General features: G+C 46.7%; 1 protein-coding gene across 5 annotated transcripts in view; it reads left to right on the top strand.

Moving 5' to 3' along the window:
* pappaa (pregnancy-associated plasma protein A, pappalysin 1a) overlaps window positions 1–16851 on the top strand; it is a 182490-nt gene that overhangs the window by 136230 nt on the left and 29409 nt on the right. For all 5 annotated transcript variants that reach the window (XM_083793928.1, XM_083793929.1, XM_083793930.1 and 2 more), the window contains exon 22: window positions 15654–15725. In XM_083793928.1, coding sequence (XP_083650054.1) covers window positions 15654–15725 — 72 coding nt within the window. The remainder of the gene's footprint in view (window positions 1–15653; window positions 15726–16851) is intronic.

The following is a 16851-nucleotide window of genomic DNA, read 5'->3' on the forward strand; positions in this document are numbered from 1 at the left end:
ATTACGGTTTGTAATGGATTTGTTGTAAACCGATAGGACGTCTATACTCGACAGTAATGTGAGCTGCAGAGACTCTCAGTGTTGCCAGGTTTTGCGACAGAATATGCAGCCAGGTCTAGGAAAGCAAAGCCCAAAAGAAGCCACTATTGTAGTCCACACGATGAGTCATTTAAACCTATAATTTTTACTGTATATGTCAGCTATTTTCTAAAATACATCTTGAAATAAAATGTGGAATGGTTGGACAATGTTTTTTGTTTTTAAACATTCTAACGACACAACATCTGGAATGGGGCTTCCTTGTCCATCCATCCATCTCCAACCGCTTACCCGTAGTCGGGTCATGGTGGCAACAGCTCCACCAGAGAGCTCAAGACTTCCCTCACCAGAGCAACATTAGTAACTTCCTCCTCTGGGATCCCGAAGCGTTCCAAGGCCAGTGAGTCAATGTGATCCCTCCATCTGCGCCTTGGTCTGCCCCGGGGTCTCCTCCCAGTGGGACGTGCATCAAGGACCTCCCTAGGGAGACGCTTGAGAGGCATCCTAACCAGATGCCCGAACCACCTAAGCTGGCTCCTTTCCAGGTAAAAAAGCAGTGACTCTCCTCCGAGTCTCTCTCGCGTCACTGCATTTCTCACCCTATCTCTAAGGGAGATGCCAGCCAGCCGTCGAAGGAAACTATTTTCGGCCGCTTGTATTTGCGACCTTATTATTTCGTTCATGACCCACATTTCATGCCAAGCCGGAGAATCGGAGCAGCAGGGGCGGTATTGCAGTCGCTGTACTGCAATGTTGAGACGAAAAGAGAGCTGAACCAGAAGGCAAAGATCTCTGTCTTCTGAGCAATCTTCGTTCCTACTCTCACAAGTATGTGCTTCTTTGTGCAAAACATATTCAGATGGAGATTAGGCTGGAATACATATTTATTCATAATTTGGGGGGGTCCATGGGAAATATTTGAGAAGGTATAACTGATCATTTCAGAATTCTGGAAAAAAAAGAAGAAAGAACGCAACCCGCAACTACTAAATATTTACAAGTTGCTTTACAGAAAGACGAGGCCAAAGTGGCTTATAATACATGGACATGGCAACGTGTCAGTGGCGACAGGGGATACGGGGAGCTTCTAGAGAGGTGATCATGGTGTCGGTGGCAGTTTCCCAGAGATGTGACTGAATCAATGGCAGGTTGGATGAGGTGAAATCAGTTTCCCAGAGATGTGACAGAATCAGTGGCAGGTTGGATGAGGTGAAATCAGTTTCCCAGAGATGTGACAGAATCAGTGGCAGGTTGGATGAGGTGAAATCAGAGATGTGACAGAATCAGTGGCAGGTTGGATGAGGTGAAATCAGTTCCCCAGAGATGTGACAGAATCAGTGGCAGGTTGGGTGAGGTGAAATCATGTGACAAATGTGACAGAATCAGTGGCATTTGGGTCATTTTATCGTCGACTCAGGCTTTTGTGAGCGCCCCATTTTAAACTTTAGCTGTTGAAAAATAGCAGATTTACAAGCTTGTAGATCCAGACTTCCCTCACCAGAGCAACATCATTAGTTGCTCTGGTGCTTGTAGATCTGCTATTTGTGAGTAGACTGCATGGGAGACCACCTCCAACCACTGCACATACCAAGTTATATTGTATGAACACACTCTACAATAAGTACATGTGGATCTGAAACCAACTCTCTGTAAGCACAGACACATACTTTAAATGCATGCCCAAATTTGCACGCCCACGAACGCAGGTGCACACACACACACACACACGCACACGTCTGTGTGCACGGCTGCACGCACACACACACACACACACACACACACACAAACACACACACACGCACATGCACACACAGTTGTGTGCCATAGTAGAGCCACGACTGCCATGTAAATGGCAGATAAGTCCTATTTCATCTGCAGATAGCAGCGTTCAGTCCAGGGATCGCTTTTAGTGGCATTTCTCATAAACGTTACAAAAAAGTGAAAAACTCTTCATTGTAAAACAATGTACTGTGTACACATATTTCACTCTGTTAAATTAACACTGTGGACTGTACTGTGTACCAATGTCAACACAATCGTTTTTTTTTTTTTTCTGCTTCTCTCAGTGTTTAGTAATCCTAACCTCCGCATTTAGGACAGATATTATTGTCGCTTTCGTGTGTGGAAACCTTGTAAACTTCCATCCAAAAAAAAGGAAAAAAATAACCTGTGTTCCAATGGATCCAGTTCAGTCATCATTTCCAAGTTCTTGTCATTGGGGTTAATACAATCAGTGCCGGGATTCCTTCAAAATAGAAGCTCTGGGGTGCCGGAAAGACATGGCTGCTTTTACTCTGAACCCCCCCCCCCCCCCCCCCCCCTCCCACGGAAACAAATATTTTTGCTAGATTACCTTGCCGATTTCATTCATACGATACATGATCCAAAAAGCGTTCCTATTATGAACGAGAGGCATGTTGAAGTCCGAAATGAAGCGCTTAGTATATTCCTCAGATCAAAACCACGGAGAGCGCCCTGGATTAGGAGAGACGAGGCATTCTTTCTGCCGCGCTGACAGCTAAGTGAACGCTAATATGGCCATAGGCTTCGCTCTACGGTGGCCGAGCGTCTGACTGAAAAAACAAAACAAAACAAAAGTTAGAATATGGAGATAAGAGCCACGGTATACTAAAGGTTTTCCCGGGTGACAGCAATGACATCATCACCTAAAAGCAGACTCCACCTCCTATCCCTGAATGCCCTCTCCTCTCCAGTTGAATGAATGCCCTCTCCTCTCCAGTTGTACTTTATGCTGAGTTGGAGGCTTTACCTTAATCAGTAATGGTGATGTATCGGCCCTTATCAAGCCGTCGTATTTGGGTTCCTGGTGTGACCCACTTACACTAGCTTAGCTTTCCTTGACTGCTACTTAACGCCCTACTCGATCGTACCACAGCATTCGTGCCACGTTCCCAGCTTGTAGATCTGCTGCTTTCCATGCTTTCACATTTGAATCCTGAAAAGTAACAGTTTGGGACATTATTTATGAAGTTTCCAATTATACGTCTACTCCACTACTCCATGTCAGAGGCACAAATCGCACACGCACACACAACACGCGCACAGTCGCACGCACGCATGCACAGTGCAGTACAGTACAGTACAGTACAGTACAGTACAGTACAGTACAGTACAGTACAGTACAGTACAGTACAGTACAGTACAGTACAGTACAGTACAGTACAGTACAGTGCTTTAAAAAATAGCAGATCTATAGCAGGGCCGATTGATGCACTGCGAGCTTATACATCTGCTAATATAAAATCTAATTTTGATATATTTTGTACAAAAATCTTCTCTTCTTAGGTGGTCCCTGGCAAAAAATAAGATTTTCGCGGCCAAATACATATCAATTTGGGGCTTCTTGACGTGAAGAAGTTTACATACACCCCCACGGCCCAGCCCCACCCCACCCCACCCCACCCACACCCACACACACCTCCCCTACTTCCACACCCCCTCCCTCCTCCCACTTTATCAGCAAAATTACCCTCCTGTCACGCTCGGCACTTGTGAATTAGTCATTTTCTATTATGACTAATACGTATTAGGGACACGACCTCGTCGGCTGTGTTTGGGAGCTAAGTCCTGGGAAGGGAGATCTATTTTTATGTGCTATATCAGCCCCCCCCTTACCCTTCGGGTGTGTGTGTGTGTGGGGTGGGGGTCAATGGTGGAAAAAGTACTCAACATTTTTTACTTATGTAAAAATAATTAAATGAATACGCTGTTACGTTAAGTAAAAGTCAGACATTTTAAATGTTCTTGAGGAAACGTGCGAAATAATTAATTAGTATTAAAAAATGACATTGTGAGCGTGTAGATCATCCATTTTCAAATCCCCTAAAGGGTTTGAAGTGAAGTGGTCAAACTCTATACCAAGAAACCAAAAACGAATGTTTTCACATTTTTTGTAGTGGAGTAAAAGTACAATAATATTTAGATCTGAGATGTACAGCAGTGGTGTAGAAGTAAAAAGTACTGGGAATTCTCAAGTAAAGTACAAATACCACAACATTTTACTTACGTACAGTACTTGAGTAAAAGTACTCAGTTACTTTACACCACTGGTGTAGGTTGGGGGGGGGGGGGGGGGTGAGGATTCCATAATGTGGTGAGAGAGGAGAGGTGAGGCCAGAACCACGAACGCACGGATGATTTACGGCCATCGCCGCCAAGGGAGTGAGAGAGAGAGAGAGAGAGAGAGGGGGGGGGGGGGGGGGGGGGGGGGAGGTCGATGACATCATCCTTGCAGAGGGAGAGCAGGGTGAAAGTATAGTGGCTACAACTTTCATCCCACAGACAGAAGCATGCTCTGTATCCTCTGTTACTACGGGCAAAGTAACACCCAGGCACCATGTATTGATTCCGTCGACTAATACCATGACAACCTTTTTTCACTGACGACAAACTAAATGGGGAAACTAGATGAAAACCAAGCTATGATTGCTATGACTAGTGGACAAGAGATCCAGTATAAGTCATTTTACACTTGTTTTGCATGCTGACAATAGCCAACCTACAAGCTCACGACACGTCATGCGCGTTTTCACCCAGTGTCAATTATCTAATGTAATCCAGGGCTCTACACTCTACACTGGGCTCTACACTATGTACACACTGACCAGGGGGACGCAGTATAGAGACCAGGATTACTGCATGTTTTTTGTGAGGGTACTTACCCTAGGGGACACATGCAAACTCCACACAGATTGTCACCAACCCGACCTAGGGTATGGGCACTAATGATGAAGAGAAGAGAACAAGCCCCCAGCGGGAATCAAAACCAGGACCTTCTAGCTTTGAGGCGACAGCGCTACCGACTTAACCACCATGCCACCATGCATTTCTTTGTGTTTGGCCTCTGAAACGTGTGCATTAAGCCAGGGCTGAACACAAACATATATACACACACACGCACGCGTATATACGGACTGTAATAGTATAGCCTATAGCTATTAGGCCCAGCCCACTTCTCCCCCAGTGGAACTCTGGGTAACGTAGTATTATGAAGAAACTTGTTCCTTGTGTGTGCCGTTCCCAGTTGTCCTCAGATGCTCTTTGTCTCTCTCTCTCTCTCTCTCTCTCTCTCTCTCTCTCTCTCTCTCTCTCTCTCTCTCTCTCTCTCTCTCTCTCTCTCTCACCCCCACCCCCCACATCCCCGACACCCCCCACCACCGCCCCCCATGTTTCTGTTTTTTGCATTGATTTGCTGACGGCACTGAAATGAAAAATACCTTAGTTTGCAAGCAGTGAAAAGAGAAGTGCACGTCAACTTCTCTCTCACTCTCTCTCTCTCTCTCTCTCTCTCTCTCTCTCTGTGTGTCTCTCTCTCTCTCTGTGTGTGTGTGTGTGTGTGTGTGTGTGTGTGTGTGTGTGTGTGTGTGTGTGTGTGTGTGTGTGTGTGTGTGTGTGTGTGTGTGTGTGTGTGTGTGTGTGTGTTATTGGGATATGAGGAGGGGGGGACGGGACTGGGAAATAGACCCTTTCCGAGGTCAACGGATTCTTTGCTGCGCATGGCATTTTTGGTCATGCACACTACAGCGTATGATGTCTGGGGACAAACCTTATTCCCACTGACAGAAAGAGAGAGAGAGAAAAAATTAAATAAAATAAAAACCCCATGAGCGTGCTTATTGGAAATAAACAGCTTAAATCTGCTCATATTATGCTTTTTTTAATGCGTCTTGCACCTACAGTACGCCATCTGGTATCTTTAATCGCTTGTTCCCTTTCTCTCATGTTGCACTGGCTACTACAATACTAGGTAATACGTGCTAGGAACACATACTCATTTTCAACCATAATCTATCATTCATAATAAATATTGGCCCTCACTAATGCTCACCGGCGCCATTTCCGTGACCTGTACTCACTCTGCATCTCGACGGTGAGCCTGTGCACAGTTCACCCATTTTATTTAGGACGGGAACGCATCTGTGTCGCTTTAACATTTATCCACTTCAAGCATTATTTTAAACTTTAGCTGTTTAAAATAGCAAATCTTTAAATATATGCTTTCACGTTTTTAACTCAAATATTTGCATCTGGGAGGTCCCTGCTCGAACAACATATTCTCAGATGGGGGTGAAATAATTTGAGAACCACCGATATAGAATCATAGGACTTTAAGAAAACGGTTATGATGTAGAAGACATATTGTAGAGTCTGGTCACAGGTCTCAATGGTCTCAAAAGAAACCTTCCTACCAATGACATCATCGATGAGGATTCCCGAGCTAATTGAAGCTCTCACTTCCTGGAAAGTTAACGTGCTGACATGAGAAGACTTTTGCGTTAGTAAAAAATAAATAAAGTTTGTAATCTTGTTTGCTACACATGTAACTGGTAGGCAGGTTTGAACTGTCCACAGCCCGACAGAAAGGGGCCGGCCATCTTATCATGAGCATAACAATTTACAATTTAGGCATTTAGCAGACGCTCTTAATCCAGAGTGATTTACAGTAAGCAAGAACAAAACATGGTAATACATCAAATACATAAAAATAGCCTTCAAGAATCATACTGTACATATAAGCTAAGAACCTAACAGTGGAATATCTATAGAATGAAACTATGCGTATACACTATAGAGTGCTATGTCTACATGCTATCTATAACACATTATAAAACGTATCGTGTGTGCATTCGCACCGGAAATGTGCTCCGTATTTTGAGTGTGTGGGGGCGGTCACGTCACAGTGGACCTGATTTTCGCACCCGGTGCACTGAATAAACAAACGAGAAGAGGGCACACCTGTGCACTCATCGCCAGTTTAGGCACAGGGATATATCCAAAGGAGCCACAGACACGAGAGGAATAGTAACGAACGTTTAATGGTAAACAACCAGGGGGAAATGACGGTACACAAAAGATCCGGTCACCTGGGGCTCAGGTGCCTATATGCTGTTGCCATGACACTGTTGCCATGACAATACCCAACCCATTCCTGGCGCCACCCTTTTTCCTTTTTTTTTTTCTTTTTAAATGCACACCCCTATACACCCCACACACTGTGCATCTACACCCCACAAAATACACATTAGAAAAAGAGCTGAAGTCTGTCTGGTTGGCGGCGTTCACGCCCTGATCGGCGAGGCCCCGCAGCTGGGCCACTCGCTGGTCTGACCGCCTCCTCAGGTCTCACCCCGGGCCCGGGTGACTCAGGAGGAGACACCGTCTCATCCGTCCGCTCCGCACTGTCTGAGACGTCACTACGGGGACACAGGGGTGACAACGGAGGCTCCGAAATCGCTGGTGGTGTATCAGGGCCTTGTGGGAACGATTCCTCTGGATCCTCATCGGATGACAGGTCCGTGTCCACTGGGCCTGTGACTGCAGGGCCCACCACCTTGTAGCAATCACTCACTCTGACTCTGTACGAGGTCCGACGCAGTTGGTTGCCTGTGAACTTCTGGATGTTGCACCACGCTCCATCAGTGCTGACAACCAGGTATCTGTCACGGGCTCTCGACTTGTTCCGATCTCCATATAGGTACACCAGGTCTCCCGGCTGGAGAGATACTGGCGTAGCTACTCGACCGGACGGTGTCTTTGCTCTGGTCGTCGACGGGTAACTGCTGATGGGAAAACTGATCCCGCTGATATAACATCTCACGGGCAGCCAACCCACGTGACCTGACACGGCTGTTCAAGCGGGCTGTGGAGACAGAGAGCAGCAGAGGGGTAACGACTTTGCAATTTGGCTCCATGCGCAAGATCTCCCCTTGCAGTTCTTGAATAGCTCTCTCAGCCACCGGGTTCTTGTTGACGTTCTTGACCCTGCCCACCTCCACGACCAGCCTGTGTTTCGCGAGCACCTCATCTCCTTCCAACGCAGCGAATCCTGGTGCTGGGTCAGTTCTAATCACTGCGAAGGGCCCATCGAGTGGACACACACCTACGCACAGGCGAAGTAAAGCGTCTCTGAGTGTCTCTGCGCGTTCGTTCTCAATGATGGATGTCAGCGTGAATGACGTTACGCACTCTCGAACAACGAGAATGAACTGGCGTTCCCGTCTGAACACATCAGCTGCAAAGGCTGCCCCAACGACCTCGGGAGGGTCACTCGTTGACTGGTCCTGCATGACTGCAGGGGCTTTTCTCAAGGATGCACACTGGTGACATCCGTCAGCGACGCGTTGAACAGACGCATCCATGTCCAAGGCATAGAAGTACCGCTGTACGACTGTTCTCAACTGGTGGGTGGACGGATGGTCAAGTTTGATGTGAAGAGAAGTGAGTAGGCCATCCAGCGCAGCCCTAGGCACCACAATGCACTCAGTTGATGCCGCGAGTGGGGTGTGGCGCCGGACGACCAGGAGACCATCCCGGGACAACGTGGCGACGCTCAAGTAGCGCTTCACGTCGCGCACATTCGTCAGTTTCTTCGACGGTCGTGTGCCCTGTCGAAGATGAGCACCCGTACGCCTGAGATCCGAACACTCAGCCTGTATAGCCAGCCACGCTGACCTAGATGTAAACGGCATTTTCTGGGCTCCTCTCATAATGTCCCCCGTGCTGACCTGGCGCACAACAGACTCAGCAGCCACCTGAACGAATGTACATATCTGACATGTCGGGTTGTCACACTCCGGTGCATTGCGGCTAGCAAAGTCAGATGGTAAGATGGATGCACCTGCCACATGCCGGACAAGCACCTGGTACCGGCTGGCTGTCGACAGGAACGAAGTAACACGAGGGCTTGCTGAGAACTCTCCCTTACACAGTTTCTCGAAGGCCTGGACACATGGTTTGCTGTCTGTCAGCACGCATGTCTTCTGAGACGACTGAATGATGTAGGGAGCGAAGTGCTTCACTGCTGCTGCTATGGACAAAGCCTCAACCTCACAGGGCAGCCATGTCGACTGGTTTTTGCGCAACTTGGCGCTAAAGTATCCTGCAATTTTCACGGTGTCCTTACAGGTGATGTACAGCGTCGCAGCCAGACCCGGATCCCTGACCGCGCCGTCCGTGACAATCCATAGCTGGTCAGCCGGTCGTGGCAATGTGACGGCATGGTTCAAAGATAGGGCTCTCTGGGATTTGCTGAACGCGCACAGCAGCTCGTCTGACCACTGGATCACGTCTTTTGATTCTCTACCAGCGATCGCGTCATCCAGTGGGGCGAGTGTGGTGGCACAGTTTTTAAGTACGCGAGCCAACACCTTGTACGCCCCAATGAATGATCGCATTTCAGTCACAGTCTTTGGGGGCGGGCACGCAGCTAGTGCCGACACACGGTGGGGTGTGGCTTGGATGGTACCTTGACGCCACACCCACCCTAGAATGGAAGTCTGTATGGGCGCTACGGTGGTCTTGGTGGCAGACAGTTTCAATCCACAATGCTGTAGGGCTGACAGCACCCTCCTCCAGACAGCTAACAGTTCATCCAGCGTTTCTGCGCCACAGTACATGTCGTCTGCAACTTTGGCTAAGAGGCCTTGCTCAAGAAGGTCTCCAAACACCCTGCATGTCAGCTCCTCCAATGCCGTCTCGGACCCTGGCATGCCCATGGCGCTACGCACATAGACCCGAACACCTCTAAACGGTGTAACGACTCCGCAGTACTTCCATGAGTCCTTTGATAAGGGGATTTGGTAAAAGGCTTTGGTGAGGTCAGTGGCAATAATGTACTTCCACTGAGCTATCAACCGTAATGTAGAGTCAACGTCGGGCATCAGGGACGGCTGAGGTTTGCTGTACCGACCAACGTCCGCAAATGCAGTGACGAGGCGAGAGCCACCTCCTGCTTTCTTAACCAGAAATGAGGGGTTGACATACTCAACTGCAGCACCAATATCCTCAGGCTTTCTGAAGACACCCATCTGCTCTAACGTGTCAAACTGAGCCTGGAGCTCCTGTAGCTGATTCCTGGAATATTGTGGGACCCTGCCCTTCCGCTGTGGGGGTTGTACAGGTCCCATGTTCACTTTGGCTTGAAACGGTCCCACTGCACCATTGTATCCTTTGAACTGTGGGTCAAACACGTCATCATACTCCGTGTGCAGTGCACAAAACTTGTCTCTAATGGCAGGAGGCATGATGTTGTCTGGGTCCAATGCCACACCATCAGAAAAGGGGACAGACCTGGACCCAGGACCAGGCTTGCGAGTTTCAGCTATAGGTGACACATCTTCACATGATGGAGCAAACGTAGCTCTGACACGGCATACATGGTCGTGTCTCTGGATCAGCTGTGGTTCCCTGGTGAAGTTAGGGACTCGAATCTTCCCTGCCACGCCTTGCAGCAACACTGGGGCAAGCCATTGGTGTTCATGTGGTTCAACGGCCAACTCGCCATCCACGTCACACAGGTCGGCTGGCAAATCTAGCTCGATGTACTTCCCAGGCCACACTGTGGCCTTGTCTGGTGCGCGTAGTACATGTGCGCGCCGCACAGCATGTCTGTCACTCTTGTGCTGCGCGCCGTAATAGTAGGTTTTCTCCCCCACGCACACCTGATGTTTGGCCGGCCTAATCGAGACGTCGTTCCTCACCATGAACGGGATCCCGGCCAAGATGTCTGAATCCAGGTTTTCCACAACGAGGCCTTCAAAGTAGAGGTTGTGGCCATCCCTCTGAAAGCATGTTCTTATCTCCCCCAATACCTTCAAAGGGGAGGAGCCGTCGGCCTGATGGGCCGACTGCGTGGTCTTTGTTATGGTCACGCCCAGTCTCGTGGCGCATGATGCCTTCATCATATTTCCTGTTGCGCCGCTGTCAATCGTGAGTCTTACGGCTAGATGGCCATGAAACGTGTCGAGATATGGTGATGACTTGATGTCCACACGCTGAACTACACTGGCTGCAGTCATCTCTTCACCCGTGAAGTTGTCTGATTCTTCTTCAGACTCGCTATGCTCACCCGTGACCTGCCGTGTCTTTACCATGAACTTTTTGTCCTCTGGGGGCAGGAATGGGCACTTACTCAGAAAATGTTCATCAGGCCTTCTGGCCTCCTTGCAAAGGGGGCACACCCTCCTCCTCGGCACATAGTTTGTCTGTTTTGGCTTGGGAAATCTAGAGCTAGAAAATCTAGAACTAGACCTGGAAAATCCAGCAACAGCTGTGCGCATAACCCTTGCATCCACTGATGCCTGTAGCTCATCTAACAGGGAATCAAGGGCCTGTGAAACCTCTGGCTTAATGGATGCGAGCGTGCGTGATCGTAGCTCTGTGCCATATCGCTGCTTCACCAGTCTGGGTAACTCCTCATGCAGTAGGCGGAGCCACGTAAGCACAATAAAGTTCTCAAGTGATGGCGATAGTTCCTCATCTTCTCTCACAGCCTCTCCCATATGACTGATACCAGCGTCTTTGTGCAGCAAATTGTCCTCCATAAATGCCATTAAGCGCTGGAATAAATCCTCTGGTCTCTCATTGGGCTCCAATTTAATAGCAGCAAAGTCAATGAAATGTGCTCCTGTGCACTGAAATCCATAGTGCTGGCGGATAGCTTGCCATATACTGTCAATACATGTAGAATTTTTCACGAAGCTTTGACGTGAAATGACAGGGCAGTAATTGGCTATTTGCCCCAGCATCAATTCCAACATGCTCACTTTTTGTTCCTTTGTGCGGCGCTGCGGGCGGGCTACGTCATCCTCGTCGTCAGTGAAGCCTCTGTGTGGTGACGCTCTAGTTTTCTTCTCCCATACTGCGCCGTCAACAAGGAACGGAGCGAACTCGCTGTCAAGTAACAGCGTATACAGGAGATTCTGTCGCCAGTTTTCAAACGAGTTCACGTTCTCTATCTTCGTCAAGCACCATTGTTTAGGCGCTCTGTGTGACGTTGCCATAATGATCCTCTCGCGTTCCGACGGTAGAAGTATATCCACAGTGCGGCTTTCTCTTCACATGGTATACGATCCTCTTTCGGTGCGAGACGTAAGTCCGATCGCCGCTGCCACCACGCCAGTTTAGGCACAGGGATATATCCAAAGGAGCCACAGACACGAGAGGAATAGTAACGAACGTTTAATGGTAAACAACCAGGGGGAAATGACGGTACACAAAAGATCCGGTCACCTGGGGCTCAGGTGCCTATATGCTGTTGCCATGACACTGTTGCCATGACAATACCCAACCCATTCCTGGCGCATGAAGAAATAATTTCCAAAAACACCCTATGTAAAACGCACCCTATGTATGACTTAGTGCTATTGATGAATTCCAAATACTATCAAAGTATTCTGCGGACTTCTGGCATCACGGCTCCTCATTGTGATGAAATGCCACCCTAAATTAAGCACACGAGCCGGAGGCTATTTTTTGTAGAGTGGTTCACCTATAATGACCTGCCCAGAATAGGGACGCCAAGGTGAACGTGGCTAATGTACTGTAGCGGTGTTGCATTGCATGTATGTACTCACTGTACGCCAGTGGTGGGGAAAGTATGTGTTACTTTGGTAAAAGTATCAATACTGCAATGCAGAAATTCAGAAAGTCCATAATTCAACATATAGTTGTATTAAATGCACATTTTTTTTTACTTAAAGTAACAAAAGTAGAAAGAACTCATTATGCAGAATGTCCCGTTTAAAGTTTTCAAATGTATGTACACATCTTTTGAAAATTGCCAATGTACAAGCTCACAATGCGGCGCGATGTGACGCATTGTGAGCTTGTATATTGGCTAACGAAAGATGTCAAATAAATGTAGTGGAGTAGGAGTAGTAAATGTACTTACTTTCCAGCATTGCTGTACGCACAGTACATCAATTTACAAGTACAATTCACAATTTAGGCATTCAGCAGATGCTCATGCTAGAGCCAACGTTGCAATAAGTTAAATAATCACAAAAATATAACGTGCCCCAAGACACTAGGATACCAGGTAATTAAACAATGGACGCGTCACGCTGGAACACACCGTGTGACCACACACACACACACACAAACACACACACACACACACACATGCACGCGCGCGCGCGCGCACGCACGCGCGCTAGCATGACTGCCAAAACATCCCCATTCTCAGGGGCCTCCGTAGCATTTTCTTTGTATCGCACGCGAACACATGCATGACCACATGCACATGAATGCAGGATCGTGGCCACGGACACATTTCACCGTCTCTGTCGGGTGGAATTATGTCATAATCTTATGTCTATATTTCATTATGACCAAAACTGTTACTTTTCAGGATTAAAATTTGAAAAAAACAAGCAAAAGCAAAACGCGTCGCCTAGCACCGCGTTGATCAAGTAGGGTGGCAATTAACCAAAAAAAAGTAGTTAAGAATCTGGAGATAAGAGTTTTCTACACGACAACAAAGATATTATGTGTATGAGCCCCCACCCCCCCAAACACAAATGTTTCAGCTTGCATCTCAATGAAGAGAAACAGTGGGGGGGCAGGACGAGATTCCACACATTCTGCAAAGACATTTGAGAACATCTCTCTCTCGTGCTGACTCCCTCTGTCTCTCTCCCTGTTGTTTTCCTCATGTCTTTCGCTCGCTATATCTGCCCCTGCTGGGGGCCATGACTCAGTTGTGAAAGAAGCACCCCTTATATCGAGTCATATCATGTCAAAGTCAATTGTGTTCAACTCTGCCTCTGAGGTGGAAAGAGGTCAGCCGTAAATCAAAAAGAGACTCCACAGTGAAAACCTCCATGCATACCATGGCATGTACTATGGCATGCATATATGTGTGTGTGTGTGTGTGTGTGTGTGTGTGTGTGTGTGTGTGTGTGTGCGTGTGCGTGTGCGTGTGCGTGTGCGTGTGCGTGTGCGTGTGCGTGTGCGTGTGCGCGTGCGCGCGTGCGTGCGTGTGTGTGTGTGTGTGTGTGTGTGTGCGTGCGTCTTTCGTATGAATGTGGATTGAATTAAGGGTAAAGAGAATGACGTATGGGGAAAACCCCGTCGCCTCTCACACAATTCTGAAAGATAAGGTTGATTTGACCTTTAAGCATTATTATGTGTCACTGGATCAAACCAAGAGCTACTTGTTGTTCATGTTTTTACTGTACATTAAGGTGGTGACACATGAAGCATTACAACATCATACAAGTTTCTTTTTACACATGCAACATTTAACAAGTGTATAACGAGCATTGTAGGTGCTGGTAATAATGCATTCTAATTTCTAAGTTCAGCACATGTATAATTAACTACCATAACTTAGTCAGTTATAAATCAGTGGTTTTCAGTCCTTTTTCATGTCAAGGCCCACTATTCAATTAGCATTAGAGCCATGGACCACCATTCAATTAGATCTAGCCTCTCAGACCCAAGACTAAAGAATATTGTGTTGTCGTTGGATAGATTTTGTACACAATTCCATGCTGTATTGATGTTGGTACCATTAGGAGAGATAACAGGCAAATTTTGATAAAAATAAAATAAAAACTTCTACATTCTTTAATTGTGTCAGACTTCTTGTAAATGTAATGCAGATGTTTAACAATAATTTAACTCTTGAAAGCGTAAAAACGGGTCCATTCGGTTTCATGTTATGCTCCCAAGCATTAAAGATCTACAGTGTAAGGGTTATCAATTCTCCATCAGTTAGCTGGAGCCTGGAGCCCCCTCAAGGACCACTGATGGAAAACCACTGTTATAAATAATGAACATTCATAACGAGTCAAGTTGTGACGTGGTGTGAGCTTGTAGATCTACTATTTTTGGTGAAGGGACTTGGTGTACTGTAGGCTGAAAAAGAACGCACCAAGTACAGTTTAACTCCGTTTTAACCAAGTTTAAAGGGTCTAAGTGGTTAAACTGAAGTGACATTGATAAATAAATTCCATATTTTAAAGTATTCTGAGGCCATCCTAGGGTGCCATGGCACCCACTGTGAGAAGCCCTGGACGGAAGTGGTGTGTTTTGTGTCACCTGATTCCCAAACCTTTTAATATCGAGGACCCCCCAAACTGACACTCATTAGCCCCCCGGACCCCCATTTGAAAACATACGCCAAGGACCCCCATAAGAGAAGATTTTTACAGCTCTAGCAGTGATTTTCAACCATTTTAATTTTAAGGGTCAAAAGGTTTGACCTGAATTGAGCTACGGTCCCCCATTTAATGGAATGTCTATCTCTGAGACCCCAATTTATATTGCAAAATCAAAGTTAATTTAACTCTGAGAGTGTACAAATCCGGGTCCATTTGCTTCCATTTGTACACTCTCTGAGTTACAGACCCGTGATGGTCCATTTTGTTCCAAACCATCGTTTAGCTGGGGGCCCCCTGGAACTCCCTCAAGGACCCCTGGTCCCCAGACCCCACTTTGGGAACAGAGTATAGTGTGCACCATGGGGCTGAAGTGGTGTGTTTTGTGTCACCTTACAGAGTATAGTGTGCACCATGGGACTGAAGTGGTGTGTTTTGTGTCACCTTACAGAGTATAGTGTGCACCATGGGGCTGAAGTGGTGTGTTTTGTGTCACCTTACAGAGTATAGTGTGCACCATGGGGCTGAAGTGGTGTGTTTTGTGTCACCTTACAGAGTATAGTGTGCACCATGGGGCTGAAGTGGTGTGTTTTGTGTCACCTTACAGAGTATAGTGTGCACCATGGGGCTGAAGTGGTGTGTTTTGTGTCACCTTACAGAGTATAGTGTGCACCATGGGGCTGAAGTGGTGTGTTTTGTGTCACCTTACAGAGTATAGTGTGCACCATGGGGCTGAAGTGGTATCCACACCCAGAAATGCTCCACTGCATCAAAGGATGTGAGGTAAGGACTCTCAACTTTTCATCTTCCTTTTTTCCCAAGGACTCCAGTTTGTTATGCATTAGACCTGTGTGTGTGTGTGTGTGTGTGTGTGTGTGTGTGTGTGTGTGTGTGTGTGTGTGTGTGTGGTGCCACAGATGGCCCAATATGAGATTTGTTTCGTCCAAATGTTTAACAAACATTCAGTATTTCTAGATTTATTTAGCTTTTATACTGTAGTGTAGATCTTGCTACCGATGTACAGTAATATAGCGGCTAGTGGTTAAACTGATTTTAATGCTGTATTAACAGATTAGTATTCTATATTAACATATTTGTGTGCATATCTATTAAAACATTTAGCTGGGGCCCCGCACCTGGAGCCCACTCAAAGATGCCCAGTTGGTCCCCCGAATCGCTGCCTTACAGGCCCCCATTTGAAACTGTAAAAAAATGGCAGTGTTCATTTAAATCTAAGACTTAAATCCTTCCTTAATCCTTACTGTAAATAATTTGTCTGGGGACCCCCTGGCAGAACAGTGGATAATCAAATGTGTTAGTATATTAAAAAACAACATTTAAACTATGTCACTCAATTAATAAAAAAAAGTTGGTAGAAATTGGTAGAATAATCTTTAAAACAAATAATGGATAGTTGCAGCCCTGCGTTCCACTATGAAATTATTCCTCTGTAGCACGTTGGAAGGATGATTTCATCCACACAGTTTAGGCCAACTGGATAACGTTGGCCGGTTAGAAACCTCTTATCTCCATCATTTGAACTTTTTAGTCTTTTTAATTTATTTTATTTTTTATCAGCGCCCTACTTGATAATACTACAGCCTCACACAAAAATATGTGTGTTTTGTGCCGCGTTTGGAGCTGGTCGATCTGCATTTTTTTCCAATTTGAATCGTGAAAAGTAACAGTTCTTGGACATATGAGGTTTCCACCCGACCGCCACGATAACCTAATTGTTAACCCAAGTGGAGAGGGGTGGGGACAACCTCGTAAATCACCTTATTGGGGCGCTTTGTGCACCCAGTGTACTTTATGATGTCCTTAGTTTGATTTACATGTCTGGCACACTCGTGGCGTAAAAAGTCACATTGAAGGATGGGGGGAATTACATAGTAGATTATTCAGCAAA

This window comes from Protomyctophum parallelum (assembly GCF_964188405.1).
Source record: "Protomyctophum parallelum genome assembly, chromosome: 21".
Taxonomy (NCBI): domain Eukaryota; kingdom Metazoa; phylum Chordata; class Actinopteri; order Myctophiformes; family Myctophidae; genus Protomyctophum; species Protomyctophum parallelum.